Source organism: Plectropomus leopardus, chromosome 13, assembly GCF_026936395.1.
Source record: "Plectropomus leopardus strain MGB_pleo_1.0 chromosome 13, ASM2693639v1, whole genome shotgun sequence".
NCBI classification, from domain to species: Eukaryota; Metazoa; Chordata; class Actinopteri; order Perciformes; family Serranidae; genus Plectropomus; species Plectropomus leopardus.
The window spans coordinates 719,517-740,000 of NC_142188.1; the positions used below are offsets into that span (position 1 = coordinate 719,517).

At 41.5% G+C, this 20,484-nt stretch overlaps 1 protein-coding gene across 1 annotated transcript in view; it reads left to right on the top strand.

Moving 5' to 3' along the window:
- The window catches only part of psda (pleckstrin and Sec7 domain containing a), a 62,202-nt gene that overhangs the window by 16,158 nt on the left and 25,560 nt on the right, over window positions 1–20,484 (top strand). The window contains exons 4-11 of the mRNA XM_088086900.1: window positions 2,012–2,286; window positions 2,364–2,641; window positions 3,183–3,417; window positions 3,492–3,751; window positions 18,696–18,893; window positions 19,031–19,111; window positions 19,210–19,328; window positions 19,926–19,984. Coding sequence (XP_087943026.1) covers window positions 2,012–2,286; window positions 2,364–2,641; window positions 3,183–3,417; window positions 3,492–3,751; window positions 18,696–18,893; window positions 19,031–19,111; window positions 19,210–19,328; window positions 19,926–19,984 — 1,505 coding nt within the window. The remainder of the gene's footprint in view (window positions 1–2,011; window positions 2,287–2,363; window positions 2,642–3,182; window positions 3,418–3,491; window positions 3,752–18,695; window positions 18,894–19,030; window positions 19,112–19,209; window positions 19,329–19,925; window positions 19,985–20,484) is intronic.

Below are 20,484 nucleotides of genomic sequence, written 5' to 3' on the forward strand. Positions count from 1 at the left end.
AATTTAAAAGAATTACATTTATTACATTTCTAGGACTCAAAAATTATTTAAAAAAATACATATACAATATGACGTTCTAGGACTCAAATAAGTTTATCAAATTAAAACAAATTACATTAATTACATTTCTTGGCATATATATATATATCTATATATTAAATTAATTGCATTACTAGGCCTAATATGTATATGTATATATATATATATATATATATATATATATATATTTGAAAAAAAAGTACATTTATTACATTGTTAGGACAGGAATATATTTTTAGGATTTTACGACATTTCTAGAATTGTAGGACGTTTCTAGTACTTAAGGACATTTCTGGGATCTTTGGATGTTTTTAGGATTTCTGGACATTTCAGTGTCGGCAGCTCTGCTGGGGTGTTATTTACTATTTATTTATCTATTTATTTGTTATGTATTTGCATTTATTATTTTTCAGGAAGCACTCATATCATTTTAAATGGAGGAAACTGGACTGACCTTTTATCGTTAACCCTTCGTTAACTGTTTCAGTCTCTCGGAGCGCCTGCTGACTCGTTTTATGTTGGGAATCAGCAGTTTATGCTCTTTAATAATCTTGTTCAGGAAAATGAAATAAAAAAATCCATCAGTGTGTCATTTAGAGACAGTTTGACACCTTCAGGCTGGAAGTACAGCAGCAGTATCACGAGTATCACTGGCAGTATTATATGTAGTAGCAGCAGTACTCAGTAACAGTTTAAAGGGCCATTCTGTCTTTTCTCTGACGTTGTTTCTGCACTCAGTGAAGTAAACAAGCAGCTTCCCGTCTCCTTCTAAGCCAATTAGCTGAAGCTTAACGTCAGCTGGAGCAAATCTTACAGAACGCAGCTCCACTCACAAGTTTACTACACTACTACCACTACTCGCAGCCCGTCTTTATTTAGCTCACCGGCAGTCTTTAAAGCAAGTGAAACCAGGGTTCACACGGTCCTGACCAACCTGGAAAATTATGGAGTTTGCAAAAAGCAAAGCTGAATATTCCCTGAAAGTTTTAGAAGAGTCACGGAATTTAGCTTCACAATTATGTATAATGTCACGTGAGGTGTTAAAGAACTGTCAGGGATTTGAAAATCCCAAAATAATAAACAGTTTTTGGCTGTGATAAATGGCGTCATTTCCAAACCTGCAGGCCCAATTTGAAAGGCAGGTTTTCTTTAAAAATCACCAAATGTTTTGAAAGAAAAAAAAACTTTGCCAATAAATTTTAAAGAAAAAAAAATCACAAAAAAGCCGAGAAAAATTAAAAGACAGAAATTGCCACAAAAAAAAAAACTGCCACAATTTAGCCCATTTAGCCACTTTTTGTACTTGCGCCTTTTTTAAGACGCATAAAACCCTAAAAGTTCAAAAACTGTGTTTATACGGATGTACTTCATACCTTCAGCCTGTGTTACACAGCAGGGGTCGGCCGATGTTTTTCAGGGCCGATATTGATACCAGTTATTAGTAGTTAATCAGCCGGATAACCAATATTTGGAGCCGATATTCACAATAAAAATGAAAACTTTCTGTCAGTATTTAGAATTTGGAATATAACAAACTCCAGAAAACTTTGTTTAAATGTTTCATCAAAACTTTCAGCATCATATACAGCAAGTTCCCAACAACTGTTTTTTTTGTTTTACAAATTTAAGTGAAAATTTCGATTAAAAAGGAATTAATAAAATATCTCCCCGAGGATTTACAAAGTGAAAGTTCCTCCTACGCTGACACGTTCTTAAATAAAATGCCGATACAGATAATCTGCAAATCGCCAAATATCGGCTCCAGTAATCGTCTATGCCGATAATCTTTCGAGCCCTTAACCACAGACCTTATTTAAGGCATTTTACCGAAAACCCAAAAACCAGAGACTTTGAGACGAGGGACCCCGAAGTGCAACGCTGCTAACAGACTTGAGCGTTTTAGGACTCGTTACTTCAGCGCTCCATTTATTCTGGGTTTTATGATCTTTAACGGACGTCTTCTCTCCCGCAGACGCTCCGTCCACGACACCTCCGACCAGCGGCTCGCCAAGCCCCACCCCTCCCTCCTCCCTCCATCTGAAACCGCCCAATCAGAGGAGGGGGCGGGACAGCGAGGCTCCGAAGCCGTCGCATCACGAGGTGCGGCAGATCGAGGTGGAACTGGTTAGCCCTGACCCCCGAGGCTCCACCCCGAAGACGGGCATCATCCGCCGCACCATCAAATACTCGGAGACGGACCTGGACGCCGTGCCGCTGCGGTGCTACAGGGAGACCGACCTGGACGAGGTGATGTCATCAGGTCTGGTTTACCTGATCCGGATCGTCTCGGTGATCGATAAATACTGATGTTGTTTTCTCTGCAGGTGATGCGGGCGGAGGCGGAGGCAGCCGAGGAGGCGGACTCGGCGTTCGGGAGTAACCGCAGCGTTTTGGGAAACTCCAGCTTCAGCCCCGCCGACGCCTCCCCGAAACCCCACACAGGCGGGGGGAGGGCGGAGGAGGAGGGGGAGGACGAGGAGGACGAGGAGGAGGAGGAGGAGGAAGGAGTGGTGAGCTGGGCCAGCGTCCGCATGCTGGGGGACAGACAGAGACAACGAGCCACCGAGGAGGAGGACGAGGTCTTCAGTCTGCTGCTGAAGGGGTGAGACACCGAGGACTTCCCTAAACCAGAGACAGAGCAGGGACGCTCGACCTGCGACTCCAGGGGGCCACTTTCACAAAATGACAGGGTGCCAGGGGCCAGTCAGCAGGCAGGACTAGGATTCTAGGATTCTGGGATTTTAGGACTTTTTTAGGATTTTAGGACGTTTCTAGGTATTTGAGACATTTGAAGGATATTAGGACTTTTTTTTAAGAATTTTAGGACATATCTAATATTTTAGGACATTTCTCAGATTTTAAGACATTTCTAATATTTTAGGACATTTCTCAGATTTTAAGACATTTCTAATATTTTAGGACATTTCTCAGATTTTAAGACATTTCTAATATTTTAGGACATTTCTCAGATTTTAAAACATTTCTAATATTTTAGGACATTTCTCAGATTTTATGACACATCCTGTTGACCAGATATTGGACAAACTGTCTCACAGAGTCCTGGAGGACGTGAGGGAACAGTTGTCTCCTGATCTGTCTTAAAGTTTGGTGTTTATTTTGTTTGTTTCGTTTTTACCTGTCAGGCCGTTGGCGGCGTCCGACTCTCATGGCGGCCTCAAGTCTCCGATCTCCATCGGCAGCCCGCGGCGACCGTCGGAGAGCAACCTGGACTCTTTCAGCCGCCACTTCGAGAGCATCATGGAGTCTCACCGCGCCAAAGGCACCTCCTACAGCAGCCTGGACAGCGTGGACCTGCTGACCTCCGGATCCACGTCCGTCTTCACCTTCGACCTGCCCACCCTCACGCCGGAGATCCAGGTAGGAGAGCGAAGCAGAAACCGTCACTTCCTGTGCGCCTGCGTGAGGTAACGCTGCCCCCTCTGTGTGTCCAGAGTCAGATCTGCGAGAGCGCCAAGCAGATCATCGAGCTGAGCTTCGCCCCGCTGGCCCGGCCCGACCCCGCCGCCCCCTCAGAGACGTCCCGCTCCGAACTCACCCTCAGTGCCTCGGGGGCGGGACTCCGCGGCGGCTCCAAAGACGACCACGGCCCTCCGGTTCGCTCCAAGTCGGAGAAGGAGTCGTGGCGGCGCTCCATCCTCAAAGACGGCTTCCGCAAGGCGAGCTCGGCGCCGTCGCTCCACAGCAGCCCCAGGTGAGTCCGCTGATGTCGTCCGCGGTGACCTTTAAGGCCGTTTCCTGTCGGCGTGCTCCGCGGCGGCGTGAAGCTGTGAATCAGTGCTGCAGCCGTCTGCGCTGTTGTGGTTATTTTGTGCAGCGACGGTGAACGCCGTCGGCGTTTATTTGCTCTTGTTTTCCGACTTTTCTTGTAACGATAATTTTAACCGTTAAAATGAAAAGTTTCCGTGAAGACTTTCTGAGCTCAAGTAGCTGCGGAGAGTTTTTGTTCTGTCTGACGGCTCTCTGTTTAATTTATCTCGAGCTCGAACAGGACGGCTTTACACTGATGTTATATTAAATTATATTTTATGATATTTTATTTAATATTCCACTAATCAGGATGCTTTTTTCTAAATACCATCAGTATTCACGACGACATGAGCAACAGAGTTTAACTCTTCTTTTCATTTCAAATTTTATCAAATTTTATTTTTTTTATTTTATTTGTTTAGTTATTCCAGCATTTAATAATTTTCACATATATTTTATTTATTTTGATATTTATTTACTTATCTAATTATTCTATATTTACTCATTAATTTCTATATTAATTAATTTTTTTATTTATTTACAATCATATTTCTTTCTTTCTGTCTTTCTTTCTTTCTTCCTGCACATTTTTTTATTTATTGATTGATTCACTTATTTAGTAATTCCATCATTTATTTATTTCTACATTTTTTTATTCATTTACTTATTTCCATATGTATTTATTTATTTATTTGTTACTTAAGTACATTTTAATTCTCCATATAAATGATCCTTCATAGTTTAGGAAACACTCATTTAAATACCTTTTCACCAGCTGTGATTTTCCTTAAAACGTTGGTTAACATGAACATTTCTGAAAAAAATTTTGTTAAAATCAAACAATCAAAAAAGAAAGCTTTATTTAAAATGTATGTCAGATACGAACAGTCGTAAATGTGAATAAATGTGAGTGAAGCTGCTGCAGTGACACTGATCGGCCACACGGTGTCACCAGAGACACGAGGTGGTTACGCTTCATGTTTACGGCATGTGTGTGTGTGTGTGTGTGTGTTTGTGTCTTTGTGAGGACATCTTAGTGAAGTGAGGACGTCCTGTTCGGTCCCCACTTCCTGCAGGTGTGTTTGGAAAGTGAGGACGTCTTTGTGTCCGAGGACATTTTAGCGCTGTGGAGACGTTTTGTGTCTGACTCTTGAAAAGCTTGTGTGACGGTTAAAACTGAGGAATGCATGATGTCATGATGTGTGTGTGTGTGTGTGTGTGTGTGTTTCTATGCATGTGTGTGTTGTGTGTGTGTATGTGTGTGTTTCTATGCATATGTGGGAGAATTTGAGTGGCTGTGAGACAACACATGCGTTTAATTATAGTGTCTGACGTGTAGCTGAACACACACACACTTACAGACACACACACTCACAGACACACACTCACAGACACACTCACAGACACACACAAAGACATACACACACACAGACACTCACAGTCACACACACACACACACACACACACACACACACACACACACACACACACACACACACACACACACACACACACACACACACACAGACACTCACAGTCACACACACACACACACACACACAGACACTCACAGTCACACACACACACAGACACTCACAGTCACACACACACACACACACACACACACACACACACACACACACACACACACACACACACACACTCACAGTCACACACACACACACACACACACAGACACTCACAGTCACACACACACACACACACACAGACGCACGCACACAATCACAGACACACACACTCAGACACACACACTCACAGACACACACACTCACAGACACAGACACACTCACAGACACACACACACACACAGACGCACACACACACTCAGACACACACACACACACTCACAGACACACACACACACTCACAGACACACTCACAGACGCACACACACACACACACACATTGTGTAGGTGGTAATGAGGCGGCACACACTTTGTGTTTCGGAAATCCTGAAGCGTTTTCACTTTTTTCTCATTTTTATCAGAAGGAGTTTCATGATAACTATGATACTTTATGTATATTATTATGCGATTTTCAATATTTTGGTAAATCAATCATTTGGTAATTCATTACCTTTTTTTTTCAACTGCAAGAACTTTGTCAATATCTGTTTTATTTCAGCTCATTTTATCTCACTTAAAGCATTTTCCCCCAAATGTTTTCTTCAAAAATCTCTTCTAAACTTCTAAATGTGTCCTATAAAAATCAAAATTAAAAACTTAATAATTAATTTTAATTAGATTTTAATTTTGATAAAAAAAACACCAAAATGTTTTCTTTAATTAAAAAAAACACTGCCACATTGCCAAAATATTTTCTTCAAAAATTACAGTTAAAAAGTCAAAATGTTTAATTTAAAAATCGCACAAATCATAAATATAAAAAGAAAGAAATGGCAAAATGCAATTTTGAAAAACACACAAAAAATTTAAAAAACACCAAATCACCCTAAATAGAATCACCAAAATGTTTTATTCAAAACTGTTGAAAAGGTTAAAAAGAATTGGCAAAAATAATTTCTTTAAAAATCACCAAAAATTAAAAAAAAAAAAAAACAATCACCAAAGTCTTCAAAAAACTTCAAAAAACACCCAAATAAAAAAGCAAATATGTTTTTTTAAAAATCGCCAAAAATGAAAAAAAAAAACAAATAACCCCCAAAACAATAACAACAAAAAATGGCAAAATGTTGCCCTTAAAAACCACCAAAAATGAATAGAGAAAAAACAATTGCCAAATAGTTTCTTGAAAAAATTAACAAAATTCAGAAATTGCCAAAAATAAAATTAGAAAATGCAAAATGTTTATTTAAAAACCTCCAAAAATTAAAAAAGGGAAAAAAAGTTGATAAAATATTTTCTTAAAAAAAAACCCAAAATGAAGAAAAAAGCCCAAATGATTTCCTTGAATATTGCGCCCAAAGAATAGCAACTAAATTTTTTCATTAAAAAATTACCCAAAAGTGATAGATATTTAAATTTAAAAACAAAGAAAAGGGGAGAGAGCGGGGTCCGAGCGGCTGAAAGGTGAGCTCGGTGATCGGATCCCCTCTGGGGCTCTCCCGGTCTGAGACGGTTTGGGGGTCAGTTCTGGTCCCTCCTGGTTCAGTCTTCGGTGGAGCTGCTGCTCTGCTGTTACAGAGCCTGTGAGGCCTGTGTTTAACGGTGAGTCAGCATCTCGTTCGTATTGCCTCCACGTGTGTGACTCAGCGCTCAGGAGGCCTTTGTTTAAAGCGGCAGCGTTTATCTCCGAGCTGCTGCAGCTGCAGGAGCCTCACAGGCGATAATCACAATAATGATAAACTTTATTAGCATTGCACCTTTCATACAAAACACGCAGCGTGCAAAAAGAGGAAATAAAACCTGCATGTAAAAATAAAAGAAAATAAGAACAGAAAAAATAGAATTCATCTTCAAATGGGTAAAATCAATTTGATAATATTAGTGAAAGTAAGATAAAATAAGGATAAATTTAATGCACAGAATGATTAGTTCAGTATTTGAGTTGAGTTTATTAACAGAGCTGCAGGGACAGTGAGCTAAAAATATAAAATATATATAATTATATGAAATATATAAAAATAAACACATCAAGTGACAATGCAAACTGACATTATTAATAAGCCTAAAAATAGAGCTTTTAAAATCGAAGAAAAACATTTCAAAGCGGTGCAGCAGCAGCCAGTTACAGTCTGAAGTGTTATTTTAATAATATTTATTAATGCGGCTTCTCTGATATCTGAAGGCAGCGTGCTCAGACTGCTCACAAATGCAAAACTATCAGCACCAAAACACACTTAACCCTTTGAGACCCCATTTCTGTCAAAAGAAGAGCGTGACGAGCAACTAACGTCCCAAAACTGAGCGACAAATCCGACTGGCTGGTTTTAACTGTTGTATCTCAGAGCGACGCGACACGGACAGCTACGGAAATTAGGTTGCTGTTTTTTTACATGAAGTGAAAGATTACTGTCAACAAACTGGAACGACTCTCAGGACCGGACAGCGGCACTTTGAAACTGCAGGGTTTTTCAGGTTTTTCCAGGAACCCTGAATAAGGTGCGGATCAGTTTAATGTTGCAGCCGGTGAAGACGGAGCTCATTTAATTATTTTGCTGCGTAGATTCACCGCAAATAAAATATGTAATAACTACAGCTTTCACATACATTTAGTGCCGTAAAAAGAACAATAGTGAGTACGTTTTGAAATACTGAGAAAGTCGTTCAGGTGAAAGTCGTTCAGGTGAAAGTCGTTCAGGTTAAAGTCGTTCAGGTTAAAGTCGTTCAGGTTAAAGTCGTTCAGGTGAAAGTCGTTCAGGTTAAAGTCGTTCAGATTAAAGTCGTTCAGGTTAAAGTCGTTCAGGTGAAAGTCGTTCAGGTGAAAGTCGTTCAGATTAAAGTCGTTCAGGTTAAAGTCGTTCAGGTTAAAGTCGTTCAGGTGAAAGTCGTTCAGGTTAAAGTCGTTCAGGTGAAAGTCGTTCAGGTTAAAGTCGTTCAGGTTAAAGTCGTTCAGGTGAAAGTCGTTCAGGTTAAAGTCGTTCAGGTTAAAGTCGTTCAGGTTAAAGTCGTTCAGGTTAAAGTCGTTCAGATTTTGAAGGACTGAAGTGAAAAGTGAAGCTGCTGCACAGAGAATTCAGTGTGGAGGAGTTCACTGTTTTCCTTTGGCCTCCCTCCACTGGGTGTGTCCACACACACACACACACACACACACACACACACACACACACACACACACAGAGAATTCAAATTCAAACACAAACTTTATTGTTCCCCGCTGAAAACAAATGGAACCTCAGGGAAAGTTTCCTGAAAGCAGAACTGAGAAATTCAGACACGATCACACCCAAACAACACACACACACACACACACACACACACACCCAAACACACACACACACACACACACACACACACACACACACACACACACACACACACACACACACACACACACACACACACACACACACACACACACACACACACCCAAACAACACACACACACACACACACACACACACACACACACACACACACACACACACACAGTTTTATCAGCCTGTGGAGGGAAATTCCAGATGGATTCATTCAGCCAGAGTTTCAGAGACAGACAGAGACAGACCTCCCACTCCTGTCAGAAAACAACCTCCTCCTCCCCTCCTCTCCTCTTTCTCCCCTCCGTCTCCTCCTCCTCCTCCTCCTCCTCCTCCTCTTCCTTCTCTCCTCCTCCTCCTCTTCCTCCTCTCCTCCTCCTCCTCCTCCTCTTCCTCCTCTCCTCCTCTTCCTCCTCTTCCTCCTCTCCTCTTTCTCTCCTTCTCTCCTCCTCCTCCTCCTCCTCCTCTCCCTCCTCTTCCTCCTCTCCTCTTTCCCTCCTCCTCCTCCTCCTCCTCCTCCTCTTCCTCCTCTCCTCCTCTTCCTCCTCTCCTCTTTCTCTCCTTCTCTCCTCCTCCTCCTCCTCCCCCTCCTCCTCCTCCTCTTCCTCCTCCCCTCTTTCCCTCCTCCTCCTCCTCCTCCTCCTCCTCCTCTTCCTCCTCTCCTCCTCTTCCTCCTCTTCCTCCTCTCCTCTTTCTCTCCTCCTCTCCCCCTCCTCCTCCTCCTCCTCCTCCTCCTCCTCCTCTCTGTGGATGTTTTCCATCTGCTGTCTGGCTGCTGTGACCTTTGACCTCCTCACGTTCCTTCAGTGTCTGATCGTCGTATTGTTGATGATATTAATCATCACTATATGAAAAGTCAAAGAGCAAAGTTTTAATAATTATATTTTATTTTATATTTATATTTTAATAAATATTTTTTTAATCTAATTGTTATGATAAATAAAAAAATCCACATAAACAAAATAGAAACATTGGATTTAAATAAGTATTTAATTTATTACTGAAAAAAAATAAAGATAATTACTGAGATGTTTGTTGAGGTGATGTTGTTCTCCCTCCTTGTGTTTGAAAAAAATTTCAAAACCTTCATTAATTAAGCAATAATAAATTAAATATTAATTAAAATTCAAAATTAAGGTTAAATAAAAAAAATTAATTTTAAGTTTTAAGTTTATTTTAAAACTTAAAAACTTAAAAATTAAAAACTTAAAATTACATTTACAGATGATCAATTAAGTGTTTATTCAAATTTAATTTAAAAAATAATTTAAATAATTAATTCAATATTTATTTGATTTTAATTTAATTTCTTGTGTCTTTTTTAAAAAAATTTTTTTAATTTACAATTTTTTTGACATATTTCCGGGCCGTGTCTTGTTAAGCTGATGCTGCCTTCTCCCCGTGTTTTTGAAGGACATCGAACAAATGTGCTCAGACTGAAAGGGTTAAAAATGTTGGTGTTTCAGTCTCTTCTCAGTGGTGAGTGAAGTCAGGCGGGTGTTTTGGTGGCGCTGTAGTTTCACTGGCTCGTTGCCGTAGTTTCTGGCTGCGGGTGTTTGTGAGAGCGGAGCTCGGATACAAACTTCCAGGAAGGTCGATGAGTGAGAGGAAGGTAAGAGGAGACAAAGAGGGGAAGGAGAGGACAGAGGGAGGAGGAGGAGGAGGGGCGTCCCGGGTCAAACAGGGAGGAAACGCATACCTCCTCCTCCTCCTCCTCCTCCTCCTCCTCCTCGCTCTGTGGAGGAAAATAAGCAGCCGATGGACGAGAGAGGAGGGAGGAGAAGCTCCACCACAAAGAGAGAAAGTTGTGCAGCGAAGTTGTTGAGAGAAAAAGCCGGCGTGGACGTTTTTAAAAGAGACAGACGTGGAGGAGAGAGGAGGAGAGAGGAGGAGGTGGCAGAGCAGCGAGGAGGAAAACTGAAGCAGACGACTGAAAGCAGACGGATTAGAGGAGCCGCCGCCGCTGCTGACGCAGGAAAACAGGACGGAGGCAGACAGGAAACACACGATGACGCAGAGTCCAGCTGTTGTGACGTCGTCGGATTCATGACGTCGCTCCGTTTCCCCCGGTGACTCCTCCTCCCTCTCTTCGATGTGGGCTGACTGGCGGCGGCTCTCGCTCTCTGTGACATCACAGGGTGACAGCGTGACAGTGGGCGGGGCCACACCGACATGGCCGGCTACCTGCTGTGCTGGGGGGGCGGGGCCCTGGAGGACAGGTACCTGTACGCCCCGCCGTACCCGGCCGTGTACAGGTGAGTCCGCCGCTCGGGGCCGCGCATTAACCCAGAGATTAAAAAACACATTTTCATTTCTTCTCCAAGCTCACAGAATAGATATTTCACAATTTAAATTATAATTAAATAATTAAATTGAAAAGAAAGAAAAAGAAATGTTTTTAAAGTTAAACATGCAGCTTAAAATGCAATTGAGGTCATTTTCTCGTCACCTTTTCACTAATTTCTTGCAGTTTGTTGGTAAATTATTTTTAGTTTTAGTTGACTCAGTGCCTTTTTCCAAAGAAATAATTTCATGGACCAGACAGGAAGTGTGCCACAAAACCAAAACTAGCTGCTGAAAGAGGCTAAAAAGCTGCGTAGAGCTGCACAGGTGGTTTGTTGATATAAAAATATTGATGAATAAATAAGTAAATAAACAAATACATTAATAAATAAAATGATAATATTAATAAAAGATAAAAAAGTAAAATACTCAAACTGTAAATAAAAACTAAATGACAGAAAAATAGCACAAAAGAAAATTATAAATAAGTATGTAAAAAATAATAAAATGATCACAGCAGTAAAACTGAAACAGACAAAAATGTATAAATACAGATAAAGTTCAGTTAAAAGCCAACAGCTAAAACCGAGTCCTGAGTTTGCTTTTAAACTTTGAATATTTGGTTCAGTTTCAGCAGAAAAGACTCTAAACGTCCGTCCAGAATCTGCTCCGTCCTCTGGTTTAACCCTTTGAAACCTGAGCAAATTAGCTCGCTCCAGTTAAAGAAAAAAAACATCGGAGGGCGGCGAGCAACGCAACGAGAAATAGCCACATTTTTTTACGACATTTCTAGAAAATAACTGGAAAATGAGGAGAAAAAAAGAAAATTGTGAATAAAAAAACAAGAAACATGCAAACAATAATAATAAAACATTCTGAAATCTTAGAAATGTCTGAGAAATATCCCAAAACCTAAAAACATTTCAAACCCGAGTAATGTTCGAAAATCCTGGTAATGTCCTAAAATCTGAAAAAAAAGTCCTGAAATTTTTTTAAAATCCTAAGTGTCTCAAAATCTGAGAAATGTCCTTAAACCTTAGAAACATAATTAAATCCGAGACATATCCTAAAATCTGAGAAGTGTCCAAAAATCCTAAAAACTTTCTAAAATCCTAGAAATTTCCTAAAGTCAGAGAAATGTTCTTAAATCTTAGAAATGTCCCTAAATCCTAAAAATGTCATAAGATCAGAGAAATGTCCTCAGATTTGAGAAATGTCTTAAAATCCTGAAAATGTCCTTCAATCCTAAAAAAAAAAAAGAAAAAAAAAGAAATGTCTAAAATTCTCGAACCGTCCTAAAGTCGGTGAGACGTTCTAAAATTCTACATGGTCCTAAGATCTGAGAAATGTCCTAAAATTTGAGACATGTCCTTAAATCCTAAAAACTTTCTAAAAATCCTAGAAATGTCCTAAAATCCTAAAAATGTTCTAAAACCCTAAAAATGTCCTAAGATCAGAGAAATGTCCTCAAATTTGAGAAACCCTGAAAATGTCCTATAAATCCTTTCTAAAATCCTACAAATGTCCTTATGTCTGAGAAATGTCCCCAAATCCTTACGACATTTAAAATCCTACAAATGTCTTAAAGTCAGTGAGACGTTGAAGAACCTTAGATGGTCCTAAAATCTGAGAACTGTTTTAAATCCGAGAAATGTCCTAAAATTTGAGAGATGTCCTTAAATCCTAAAAACTTTCTAAAAATCCTGGAAATGTCCTAAAATCCTGGAAATGTGTGAGAAAGTTGAGTATCTTTGTGACAAAATCCGCTCAAAGTCTGAGTCATTCGGGTTAAAGATGCCCATGCTTGGTGTTTGTGGGGCAGGTTTATAATTTGGGGGTCATTGTCCCCCTGTGTCCCCGTGTCCCCCGTGTCCCCCGTGTCCCCCCGTGTCCCCCCGTGTCCGTGCCTAGAGCCGGCCCAGAGCTCCCGGTAGAGCCGGGTCCCGGTTGTGCCGGTCCTGTTTGTGTGTGCTGAGTTTGGGAGTGAAGCTGCTGATCTGAGAGCTGATTCAGCACAAACCGTCTGCGCTCCGAGGCTTCGCTCTGCGTCTCTTCAAACAGAATCCATAATGAGCCTTCGCCGAGCTCTCCGGCGAGCGCGGCCTCGGCGCCGGATTCGAGGCGCTGCAGGCGGAGCGGCTCCTCTGCAGTTTGGGAGGAAGTCTGCTGCAGTTTCTGCGCCTGAGCATCTGTCAAAGATCGAGCTGTGGATCCTCACGCAGGCCTGAGGGCTGAAGTCACCGCCGACAGCACCGGACGGGCGGCGCCCTGAGGGTCGACGGGCGGCGCCCTGAGGGTCGACGGGCGGCGCCCTGAGGGTCAACGGGCGGCGCCCTGAGGGCCGCGGGCTTCACCGGAAGAAAGACGCCACACCAGAATTTACGTTTGAGCAGCCTTAACGTAGTTCAGTTTAGGCACCAGAAGATAGACGATAGACGAAGACGATTTCAGGCTGAAAGCTGCAGGAAATGCAGCCGCTCTGAGGACATTTCGAGGGTTTTAAGACATTTCTAGGATTTTAGGACGTTTATAGAATTTTAGGACTTCTGGACATTTATCGGATTTTTAGGATTTTAAGACTTTTCTAAGGATTTTAGGACATTTTCCCGATTTTAGGACATTTGTAGGATTTTTGGACATTTCTCGGATTTAAAGACATTAATGGGATTTTGAGATATTTATGAGATTTTAAGACATTTCTATGGTTTTTGTGAGGTTTCATCTCTTTGATTTTGGTATGTTTTTAGAGTTTTGGACATTTGTAGGATTTTTGGACATTTCTGGGATTTTAAGACATTTCTGGGATTTTAAGACATTTCTGGGATTTTAAGACATTTCTAGAATTAAAGGACGTTTCCAGTATTTTGTGAGGTTTGTGGGTAATCTGAGATAAATTTCAGAGCGTTGCTGCACGAGGCCGATGTCTCGGCAGGTGTAACCGAAGATTTTGGAGAACGATGTATTCTGTCCAACTTTTTTCGGTGAATCCGGCTTCAGGTGTCTTTGCTGGACTTGAGTTTTGGTCCACCGTCGGTGTGTGTTTCCCGGGTCGGACGGCGATCGGCTCTCGTATTAGTGACACAGCTCGTGGAGCTGGTTTGAACCTGAGATTTTGGGGACGTTCGCGGTGGCGGCAGACCGCAGGACACGTGAAAGCAGACGCTCCATCACCACCAGCAGCTCAGGTTGTTCTCCGTCCTGCTGACACTCACTGCTGCTACTGATGTGGATTCATCCGCCGCTGAAAATAGTCCCCAGCAGAGTCACAGTGTCCTGCAGTTTGTCGTTGGGCTGGTTTTTTTTTTTTTGGAAACGACAGATGAAAGTTTAAAGAGGTTTTCAGCAGGACGCAGTGAGCCTGAGACAGGAAGTGAGACGTCGTGCTGGTTTCGGGGTTGTTGTGGTTTCAGACGGGATGAATGAAGGCTGAGTGACACGCCCTGGAAAATAACAGTGTGTGTGTCTCCTGCTCTTTCTTCTTTCTCTATATTTGTTCCCGTCTTTTCTCTTTTCATCATTGGTCTTTTCTGTCTTGTTGTCGTCCTCTCTCTGTCTGCGCGCTCAGACCGTCGGCGTCTTTTATTCTGGTCCACATCTGCTGTTTCTTTGGTTACGATGAAGCAGATATTTAAAGAATTTGGCTCAAGGATCTTTTTTTCGGGTTTCTGTGCTGCAGTTTGAGTCTTTGTTGAGCTCAGTGTTGAGTTTTGTCAATTTTCAGGCTTCTGTCAGAATAACAGTTTGTAGTGTGAGAGGTAAATACATGCAGGTATTACAGGTAATACATGGACATACTTAGAGACAGTGGGCCCCTGGGCACAGATATGTGAGGGGCCCCACCACCTCTGCTGCAGAGACGAGCAGGACGCAGACTTTGTGCTGGTGTTGTGTCTCTTTGAGATCATTTCGTGTTGGTTTGAGCCCGTCTGTCTTTTTTAATTGTATTTGTCTCTTTGAAGTCTTTTGGTATCTTTTCTGGATGTTTTGTGTCTCTTCAAAGTCATTTCATGTAATTGTTTGGTGGTTTTGTGTCTCTTGGATGTAATTTTGTGTCTTTTTTTTCTGTCTCCTTAAAGTCATCTCGTGTCTTTCTTTGGTTGTTTGTGTCTCTTCGAAGTCTTTTTGTATCTTTCTTGGTTTCGTGTCTGTCAAAGTTAGTTTGAGTCTTGTTTTTTCAAAGGTTGTTTTTTGGCATTTTAGCCTTTTTATTAGATAGGACAGATAAGAGAGAGCGGGGACGACATGCAGCAAAGGGCCTCGAGTGGGAGTCGAACCCGAGGCCGCTGCGGCGAGGACACTGCCTGCTTTATCCACTCAGCCACCGACGCCCCAGTTTGAGTCTTGTTTTGTGTTTGTTGGAGTAATTTTTTGTCTTTTTTTGTGTCCCCTGAAAGTCATTTTGTGTCTTTCTTTGGTTGTTTTGAGTCTCTTTAAAGTCTTTTTGTATTTTTTGTTGTTTCTTCAAAGTCAGTATTTTTCTTTTGGTGGTTTTGTGTCTCCTCAGGCACTGTGCATCTTTTTTGGTTTTGCGTCTCTTCAGATTCATTTTGTCTCTTTTTTGGGTGGTTTGTGGTTGTCTCAGGTCATGTTGCTGTGGATGCACAATATTCCACATTTTCCTCCTAATTTCAGTGATCTCCACGTCTCTTTGGATGTGATATTGATTTATTGTGCAAAATGAGACAAAGCATAGTTAATTTTAAAGCGGGTATCGGGCGATACCGATGTCGTGTTGATATTATCGAGAATCCCTGGCGTTCGATATAGTATGATGGTTTGGGTACTGAAACACGCACTTTGTGGTCGTTTTGCCTCCATTTTTGTGGTTTTGTGTCTATTTGGAGTCAATTTTTTGTGGTTTGTGGTTGTTTTGTCCTTTTTTGTAGTTTTTTTGTGTCTCTTTGCAGTTTCTTCTCATCTTCTTTCTGAAAATCCTTCTGGCTAGTGTACCTATCCGTCAAGTTCAGATGCTTAAGACAACTGTCATTTTCGCTTCGTTCGTCCGCCAAGTTTCATGAAAATCGTGCTAAAAGCTTTTGACAAAAACACAACCTCAATAGTTAGCCAATTAGACGATGTTTTATAAGCTTCTTTGACTGAGTTTTTGATCATTTTAACAGTAAAATTTGAGGCCAAACAACATTAGACTCTCAGGTGAACTTGTGATTATTTTAACCCTTTTAGACGTAATTGCAGCTTTTCGCCGGATGTTTGACTTTTAAAAATGAGAAACGCTATGATTTTGTTTTGTAAACGTAGTAAAACTGTTGAATCAGAGACGGACCGCCCCCCCCCGCCGACCGCTGGGTAAAATTAAGACAAGCGTTTCCTGGCGTCCGGTGGAGTGAGGGGGTTATTTCTGTCCGGGATGAATGGCTTTGTGTCGGTGGAGGAAGGACACGGCGACAGAGACATCCGGACTCATTCACACACCAGGAAACACTGCACACACACACACTCGAGCGGCTTTTATTCGGCGTTCCCTCTCTTCAGGAAGTCACTGTGAACGAGAAATTGTCCGTCCCACACACCCGCCGCTTAACCGTGCATCTTCTTTTTTCTGTTATTTTTCTGAAAGGTTTTATATTCATGAGGTTTTTTTTTCATCTAAAAAATGACAGAAAAAAAAACGCTCCCATTCCTTAAAATGAATCCTGACCTTTACACTGTGTGACGTTACCATGACAATTCATCAAAATGACACCTGTTATCAACCAGAAACTGTAAAAACAGAAATGACTGTTGGTTTTTAAACAGTCAACAGTTTGTTCTTCACACATGGCCCCAAAATTGGCAAGGATTTAATTTTTTAAAAAGTTACAATTAAATTACCTGAAAAAAAGCAAAAAACAAACAAAAAAAAGTGACGGGAAAAAAGGGCATACAATTAAAAAAAATCTCTGTATACATTTTTTTCTGTAACATGATTTTAAATATAAAATGATAATAATAATAATTTTTCTCTTTTTTTATTTTCAAATAACCTAACCCTTTTTAAAACACATTTTTTAGGTCAATTTCTTGGCAGCTTTTACTGAATTTCTGCAAGAAAAGGGTTAACAACTTCAAAGCTGTGTTGCAGAGTAACACAATAATATCAAATATATATTCTGCAGCGTGAACACTTTTATTTTGGGATAGTGAGTGTACTCTGGTACCTTTTGTACTTGTAGCTGAGGCGCAGAGAGCAGGACTTTGGCAGCAGAGCAGAGAGAGCGCACGGTGTTTCTCCGCCTCTCGTCTGTCACTGGTGCTGTTTACCTGAATCAGCTGATCCTCTGAGGGGAAGCTGCGGTTCGTTAAGGGAAGTAGACGCCGAGGCCACGCTGAGGTTCGGCCACTTCTCACTTTCATTCACAACTCTGACTTCACTTCCTCCTGACGGCCGGCTCACGTTTCAAAAGTCAGTTGATTGAGAGCGAGGCGGCGACGAGGAGCTGATGGAGGACGTCTCAGCGGCAGAAAGGTGCGTCTAAACTCAGAATAATCGTCCTCGGCTCGGCCGGACTGAGTGAATGAGAGAGTATCGATCCCGAGGGAACGCTGGTCGATGCAGCGGCTATAAATAGACCGAGAGGCTTTTCAGGGAAACGCGACCACATCCAGTGATGCAGCGAGATCACAGAGCGATGAATGAAAATGTTGGAGCTGCTTTTCATCAGATTTGGGTGCATTTGCATCAGGGACAGCTTCAGCTGCAGGTTTATTTCCAGGCCTGGATCTTTTGTTCTGAATATAACCTGAAAGTTTTGCAGAAGTCATGAAAATTTTGTCTCACAAACTTGTATTTTAAAAAGAGATGTTTTCAGGGAGCGTCAGAAATGTGAAACTCAAACAATAATTTCTGTTATAACGGTTTCTGGCTGAGAAATGGTGACATTTCGGTGACTTTTTTTCTAAAGCTGAAAAAAGAAAATAGCCAAAAAAAAAAAAAAAAAAGCCAAAAAGCATTAAAGAAAAAAAAGATCTTTAAAAATCATCAAACCATTTTAAAGAAAATAATGAATCACCAGGTTTTCTTAAAAAATTCACTTAACATTTTTGAAGGAAAAGAAACGGCAGTTTTGAAGAAAAAATCAATCACTTTTTTTAAAATTTGAAAAACAAATCTTTTGAAAGAAAAAAAATCACAAAAAATGAAGAAACATTGTCAAAAAATAAATTGCCATAGTTTTTAAAAAAGTTACAAAAAATGAAAACAAAGAATCACAAAATAATTGAAAAATTGCACCCCCCCCCAAAAAAAATTGCCAACGTTTAATTTTTTAAAGAAAAAAACATTGCCAAAAATGTTTAAAGAAAAGAAAAACTTACATTTTTCTTTATGAATCACCAGACTTTTTTGAATTTTTTTTTTAAAGAATAAAAATTGCCAAAAATGTAAAGGTAAAAAATGTTTTAAAGATGATTTGATGACACTGTCCTGATCCGTGTGACGTGATGAGCGCCGTACGAGAGACATCCTGTAAGACTGATTTGAGACACTTTAACACCAACCTAACTTATTTTTTTGTTTTTTATTTTTTCGTTGAATGGACCCTCCCTGGGCTCCTCCTCACGCCGTCATGTCTGCAGCGACCTGCCGCCGTTTAAAGGAGGAACTCTGAGAACAGGAAGCAGGAATCTCGTCTCTTCGGTTCATCAGCAGAACAAAACGGGACCTGAAAGTCCCGAAATAATATCTGTGTGTTTGTTTGTGTGTCGTCAGGGAGCGTCCGGTGAACCGTCCCCCCGAGCTGCTGTACCCGCAGGCCGACGTGGCGGAGCGTCTGGCGCTCGGCGGCAGCGACGAGGGGCTGGCCAACGGCACGAAGCCCGACCTGCAGGCGGCCAAACGTCTCGCCAAACGCCTCTACAACCTGGACGGCTTCAGGAAGTCTGACGTGGCTCGACACCTTGGGAAGAAGTCAGTGTGTGTGTGTGTGTGTGTGTGTGTGTGTGTGTGTGTGTGCGTGTGCGTGTGCGTGCGTGCGTGCGTGTGTGTGTGTGTTACGTGGTCAGCGTGTCCCGGTCCGATACTCAGCGTCCTGTTTGTCTCCGCAGCAACGATTTCAGTCAGATGGTGGCGGAGGAATATCTCAGCAACTTCCACTTCAGCGGTTTGACCATCGATCAGGCGCTCAGGTCAGTCCGTCACATTCAGTCAGACAACTACAGCTCCCAGGGTGCACCTCTCCGACTGCCAGCCAATCACAGAGCTGCTGTGCGTTTTGTGTTTTCAGGACGTTTCTGAGTCGCTTCGCTCTGATGGGAGAGACGCAGGAGAGAGAGAGAGTCCTCGCTCAGTTCTCCAGGAGGTACAGACAGTGTAACCCCGAGAGTCTCACCGCCGCCACCGAAGGTACACCTGTCCACCTGTCCACCCGTCTGTCCACCCGTCTGTCCACCCGTCTGTCCACTCGTCTGTCCTCCCGTCTGTCCAGTTGTTGAACTCGTCTCAGCAGCTGAAACATTGTCGTCCCTGAGCTCACGCTGTTACACCGCCTCGTCCTTCTTTATTCAATTTTAAATGAAATTTAATTTATAAGGTCCAATATCTAAAATCGTATTTTGCCTCAAACGGCTTTACAGCATGCTTCATCCAGCATATGACAGAAATTTTGGGGAATATTTTTAAGGAAACATTTTTTCTTTTTTTTAAATTTATGTCCTTCAAAATTTTTGATTTTTTTTTTTTGTTGAACTGGCAAAACTGTAAATGAAGCGTAATTAAAGCGTAATGGTTTTATTAAAGCGTAAATAAAGCGTTAATAAAGAGTAAATGAAGCCTAATTAATGCATAAATAAAGTGTAATTAAAGCGTAATAAAGCATAAATAAAGTGTAATTAAAGCGTAATTAGGGCCAGCTCTCTTCCTGTCCGTCTGTGTCTGCAGGCTTCTGATTTGACCCGTGTGTCGTGTCCTTGGTCCTCACCTGTGTCTCTTTCTGTCCCTCAGACAGCGTCCACACTCTGACCTGCGCTGTCATGTTGCTGAACACGGACCTTCATGGAAACGTGAGTCTCATTTTAACATTTCATATAAAACATCTTTTTTTAACCCTTTCAAACACGGACCGACATCACTTGGCTCCGATAATCATCCGGACCGATAATCTGTCGACCCTGATCACTAACAGCTGATCAATAAAATCTGATCAATAACAGCTGATCACTAACAGCTGATCAGTAATAGCTGATCAATAACAGCTGATCAGTAAAATCTGATCAATAACAGCTGATCAATAACAGCTGATCACTAACAGCTGATCAGTAACAGCTGATCAATAACAGCTGATCAGTAAAATCTGATCAATAACAGCTGATCAATAACAGCTGATCACTAACAGCTGATCAATCTGATCAATAACTGCTGATCAATAAAATCTGATCACTAACAGCTGATCAATCTGATCAATAACTGCTGATCAATAACAGCTGATCACTAACAGCTGATCAATCTGATCAATAACTGCTGATCAATAACAGCTGATCACTAACAGCTGATCAATAACAGC